At 49.3% G+C, this 5,339-nt stretch overlaps 1 protein-coding gene across 1 annotated transcript; it reads left to right on the plus strand.

The window, feature by feature from the left end:
* Positions 1–400: 400 nt before the first annotated feature.
* On the plus strand, positions 401–2,324 carry PtA15_10A137 (uncharacterized protein; the record flags this gene model as incomplete). Its single annotated transcript, XM_053160283.1, has 9 exons — positions 401–405; positions 473–552; positions 615–667; positions 734–823; positions 890–965; positions 1,042–1,076; positions 1,143–2,020; positions 2,102–2,183; positions 2,274–2,324. 9 exons carry the CDS (start codon positions 401–403, stop codon positions 2,322–2,324), a joined length of 1,350 nt encoding a protein of 449 aa, XP_053024273.1.
* Between the last annotated feature and the right edge of the window lie 3,015 nt (positions 2,325–5,339).

Raw genomic sequence — 5,339 nt, forward strand, 5'->3', positions numbered from 1 at the left:
GTTTTAGAAGAAAATAAATTGAAAGCAAAATCGAAAATCAGGATTTGTGGCAAATTCTGTATGCGGACCAGTGGATCACCAGTGAGCTTATGTGATCTTAACTAAACTTACCGATGTTTTGGGGAGTGTTTAAAGATTTTCCCGCCAGTCAAAGGGCTCCTCGACTGTTCTACCATCAGCCCTCATCCACTCCACCCTCCCACTTCCCGTCTGCTTCGCTTATTCGTGACTTCTCATAAGCGGATCCGGACGGTCCAAGCCCACTCAAGCTGTGCCCTACCGAAACCAGTAAACAACAGTGCGTATTTCCTATGGCGTGAATCCGACCAGGGCTGAGTGCTTTTCCAACGGCCGGCCGTTCAGGTTGACTTACCGATATCTTTAGCGAGCGAGCCAAGCCATGCGGTAAGTCCTCCCAGACCTCCGCCGCCTTCGGTCCACCGAGCTCTCATCAACCACCATCCCTTCTCAGTGAAATCATCTCCATCCATGTCGGCCAGGCGGGTGTCCAGATCGGCAATGCCTGCTGGGAGCTCTACACCATCGAGCATGGTGAGCTGGCCCGACCGACCCCTGCGTGCTATCCATACTCATCATGTCCCCTATCATCTCAGGCTTGACTCCCGATGGCCGAATCCTCGACGAATCTGCTGCCAAGCGGGAAGAGGTCCGTCCCATCCTACATACACAGCACATCCTTTTTTTTGGCTGACTCGATCATTTTTGTTTGTAGGGCTTCAGTACTTTCTTCTCTGAAACCGGCAGCGGGAAATATGTCCCTCGCAGCATATACGTCGACTTGGAACCGAATGTAATCGATGAGGCGAGTCCTTTGCTCTCTCTCTCTCTCTCAGATGACATAGGCTCACTCATGTTGTCCGATCCATAGGTTCGCACTGGAACCTACCGCTCACTCTTCCACCCCGAGACTATGGTCTCCGGCAAAGAAGACGCAGCAAACAATTGTCTGTCCAAACAACTACTTTGAAATGTCCAATCTTACACTGACTCATGAAATCCTTGTCGGGGTTTTTTGGACAGATGCTCGTGGACACTACACCGTCGGTAAAGAGCAAGCAAGTCACTATTCACAAGATATACATAGTATGCTCAGATGCTAACTGCAATTTTTTGGTTTGCAGATCGATGTGGTGATGGACCGTGTGCGAAAGTTGGCCGACAACTGCTCTGGTCTCCAAGGCTTTTTCGTCTTCCACTCCTTCGGTGGAGGCACCGGTTCAGGATTCGGAGCCTTGCTACTCGAGCGTCTCAGCGGCGATTACGGCAAGAAGGCGAAGCTGGAATTCACGGTCTATCCGGCGCCGAAGATGTCGAACTCTGTTGTCGAGCCCTACAACTCGATCCTCACGACTCATACCACTTTAGAACATGTCGATTGCTCGTTCATGGTCGACAACGAAGCCATCTACGACATCTGTCGGAAGAACCTCGGCGTCCAATCGCCTGGTTATACCAACCTCAACCGACTGATCTCTCAGGTTGTTTCATCGGTCACGGCCTCCTTGCGATTCGATGGAAGCTTGAACGTCGACTTGAACGAGTTCCAGACCAACCTGGTGCCCTTCCCGCGGATCCATTTCCCCTTGGCATCCTATGCGCCCATCATCAGTCGAGAGAAAGCGGTGCACGAGAGCAACAGTGTAGCGGAGATGACGATGACGTGTTTTGAGCCGAACAACCAGATGGTCAAGTGTGACCCCCGCCAAGGCAAATACATGTCCTGCGCCCTACTCTACCGCGGCGATGTCGTGCCCCGAGACGCTAATGCAGCCGTGACGACGATCAAAACTAAACGGACTATCCAATTCGTCGACTGGTGTCCTACCGGATTCAAGCTCGGCATCTGCAACGAGCCTCCAGCGAGCGTTCCCGGCGGCGATACGGCTGCCGCTAGCCGCAGTCTTTGCATGCTTAGTAACACCACGGCCATTGCAGCTGCTTGGAGCCGACTGGACCACAAGTTCGACCTGCTTTACAGCAAGCGCGCCTTTGTTCATTGGTAAACACACCTCTGGCTTTCATTTCTCTCCTTTCATGGTATTATCTCGACTGATCATCTGGTTGTCGTGTGGCTTGGCAGGTATGTCGGCGAGGGAATGGAGGAGGGCGAATTCTCGGAAGCCAGAGAAGATTTGGCAGCCTTGGAGAAAGATTACGAGGAGGTGAGTAGTGCACTACATTTGAGCCTTCGCCAAATATTCGTATTGTCTTCTGATATTGACTCTACTTGCTTGGATGGTATTGTTTCTTAGGTTGGAATCGATAGTGCTGATGTTGAAGAAGAAGAGGGAGTGGAATACTAAAGAGATGTCCGATGTATACCTCATTCCCTCGCGCCCTGGCACGACATGCTGACTGCGTGATCGGCCGGCGCTACTCAAAGAAACAGGTTAATGGGAATGGGGATTGTTGTACTAAATCCTTATTGTCACTTGATCCTTGAATATACTTGCCGTGCAGCCGTGTCCATCCGCCGCCTGTACTCTTTCTTCTTGTATACGTTCTAGTCTATTGACTCTTTAGATGTTTATTCTTGCTGTTTGCAGTCAACTTGTGTGGTATGACCGGCACGTCTTTCTACGACACGTCTTTGTTTTTTCACGACCGCGGATAGGTGCCAACTGAACAACTTTACCCCATGAAACCCTTTTCCTTGGCCTCAAAAAAAGGGGAGCGTCTAAGCACAGTGTCCGGAGCAAGATGACAAGTTACTCAACTCCTGCCACACAAAGGGCTTCTTGAACCCCTTTTGTCGCTATGCTTGCCTTCCCAGATGTATTTGGGGCCTTGAAGTTACATTTATTATCATCCCTCAAATTTATGTTAACTGTGCCTGATTCACAGAAGAGTTGCATTTATGGTGTTGCAAGCCCGTCTGGGCACTCACCAAAGTTTGGCCGAAAAAAGGCCAAGCGCGCGTGGCCGACCCTAAAGCCCGCTTGGCCGATCCTCAAGCCCGCCTGGCACACTCCCAACCCCCGCTTGGCACATCGCAAAGCGGGGTTCGGCACAAAGCCCCGCTGGGCCGATTTCAAGCGAGGGTGCCACGCACGCCAAACGCTGTGCCGGCCATCAAGGAGAGAAGTTTCCCTCCTCGATGGTCGGTCTACAAACTGGTCATCGAGAAGGGAAGACTCCCTTCTTGATGATCGATTCAAGTATTGACCACCGCGAAGGGAGTCTTTCCTCCCCAATGACCAGCCTACAGACCGGCCATCGAGAAGGAAAAGCTCCCTTGTTGATGTCCAATGTGCGATGTCGAGAAGGGAGAACATTTCCCCTCCTCGAGGGCACATCGTTCTTGCCTTTCGAGGCAGAGACAAGGGCGGGCGTCTGATGACCGGCGTGTTGCATGCCAAGTCACAGATCCCATCGGCCCAGAGGTTGATCTCGGCCAAGCGGGACTTGGCTGTGTGCCAAGCTCTGCCCGGACTTAGGCTTCGTTTGGCCGTCACCAAAAATATTGAAGCGTGATTTGAAATCATGCAGATTATTTTCGGGGGGACAGGGGATATTACGATATCCCCTGTCCCTGTTTGGCAGCCCACCGAGCATCATGAACTTGACGACTGGAGTTGACGCTCAATTATTCCCCCTGCCAAAAGGGATATTTTGCTCTGACCCCAAAATTTCACTGCAATAATCCCTCCCTCCGGCCTTGAACCAGTCTTCAACTCGATGGCACCCAGACGCAAGAAACCTCCCTCGTCGAAGCCTCCCCCCCAATCAACCAAGTCTTCAATCCCGACTCCGCTTCCTGACCCAAGCGAGCTGATTAATGCTCAGTACCTGACTTTCTGCTGGCGTTCATCTTGGAAGCGAGGCGAGATCCGGGTGTTGTCAAGGGTTGCGGAGCTCGGTGGGGGCATTGTGGCATATGGGCTCGAGAGGAGCACTGGACCGGACTTGATTTTGAGGGGCGCACCAAACAGACAGGATGGTCTCGAAATATGACGGGGGCTGTCCCAAACGGCCATGGAAAATAATCAAAGCCTGGTAATAATCCCAATAAGGTTCATAAACCTTACTTGGGATTATTACGCAGCAGCTTATTGCTACATATGACGCTAGGCCCTGCCAAACGGGGCCTTAGTCAGTCCTTCCTTCTGAGTTGGCAGGCTGGCGCCCCTCGCGCGAAGCGCGAGCCTCCTAAGGAGGGACTTGGGAGTAAGCGGGGAAATTTGGCGTGAGCACTGAGGACCGCCTCAACCCATTTGGCTGGTGTCAAACTTCAACACCACACCACCATAGCATCCTGTGAGCCAAATGGGCCACCCAGGTGCCAAATTGAAGCCCTGCATCTGGCCTTCAAACCTACATAGGCCATATATTTTTATCTTGAACGGTCTTGAAGCTACAAAGCTTTTAAAATCATGCTTCCAAGATTCTGGCAATGATTGTACACTTCTGTATCTTTAGTAAGTGCATGGAAGCAGTATTTTCTGCTTGTAATTAAATGAAAATGCATATTTTTGAACAAGTTCAATTCTCAATTCATGATCAATGCATAATATTTATATTGATATGCTTGATGTACAGAAGTTGGAAAAAAACCTTGATTTGTTGGACCAAGCTCAGCAGTGATTTTGCAAGGATGCCCAGCGGCCAGCTGGGGGGATAAAAAGCTGATTTGTGGATGGCTGCCTGCGCAAGAAGCAAGCCTACAAGGCCGCACCACTCATTTCCCTATTGGGCAAAAAATGGGTGTGAGACCCAACCCCCGGAGGCACTTGGCCAAGAGGGAGTTGGGTATGTGCCCAGACGCGCTTGCAACACCATATGGTGTTCAAAGTTGGTTTGCATAATTTTATGCATGCATAAATCATAAAATCATAAAATCTTTTTTGCAGGGGATATGACTGTCTGATTATGTAATACAAAATTTCCTCACCAAAATATTTTTATGATTTTATGATTTATGCATGCATAAAATTATGCAAACCAACTTTGAACACCATAATTAGCATGATCAGAAAAAAAACGTGTGTAGGTTATGTTGTGAGAACTCCTTTGGGATGGGTTGGCAGTCCTTGAGGGGGAAATGAAAACATGAGATTCTTGCTGACTAAATACTACTGATGCAGGTCTATACTACACAGAATTCTGACAAAAAATTATTTATTCTTGTGGTGTGATTTATGATGGAGAAAACTTGTATGTAATAGTCCCTACCAGACCCAGATCAGTTTTTATCAAGTACAGGATGGTTATACAACCTCTATATGGTAAGATGATTGAAGAATATAATCAAGTGAATCTCCTTTTTTGAAATTTATGGTTTTAGCTGAGCAGAGTGATGATAGCGTGTGATGTGATGT

The sequence above is a fragment of the Puccinia triticina genome, chromosome 10A (genome assembly GCF_026914185.1).
Source record: "Puccinia triticina chromosome 10A, complete sequence".
NCBI lineage: Eukaryota > Fungi > Basidiomycota > Pucciniomycetes > Pucciniales > Pucciniaceae > Puccinia > Puccinia triticina.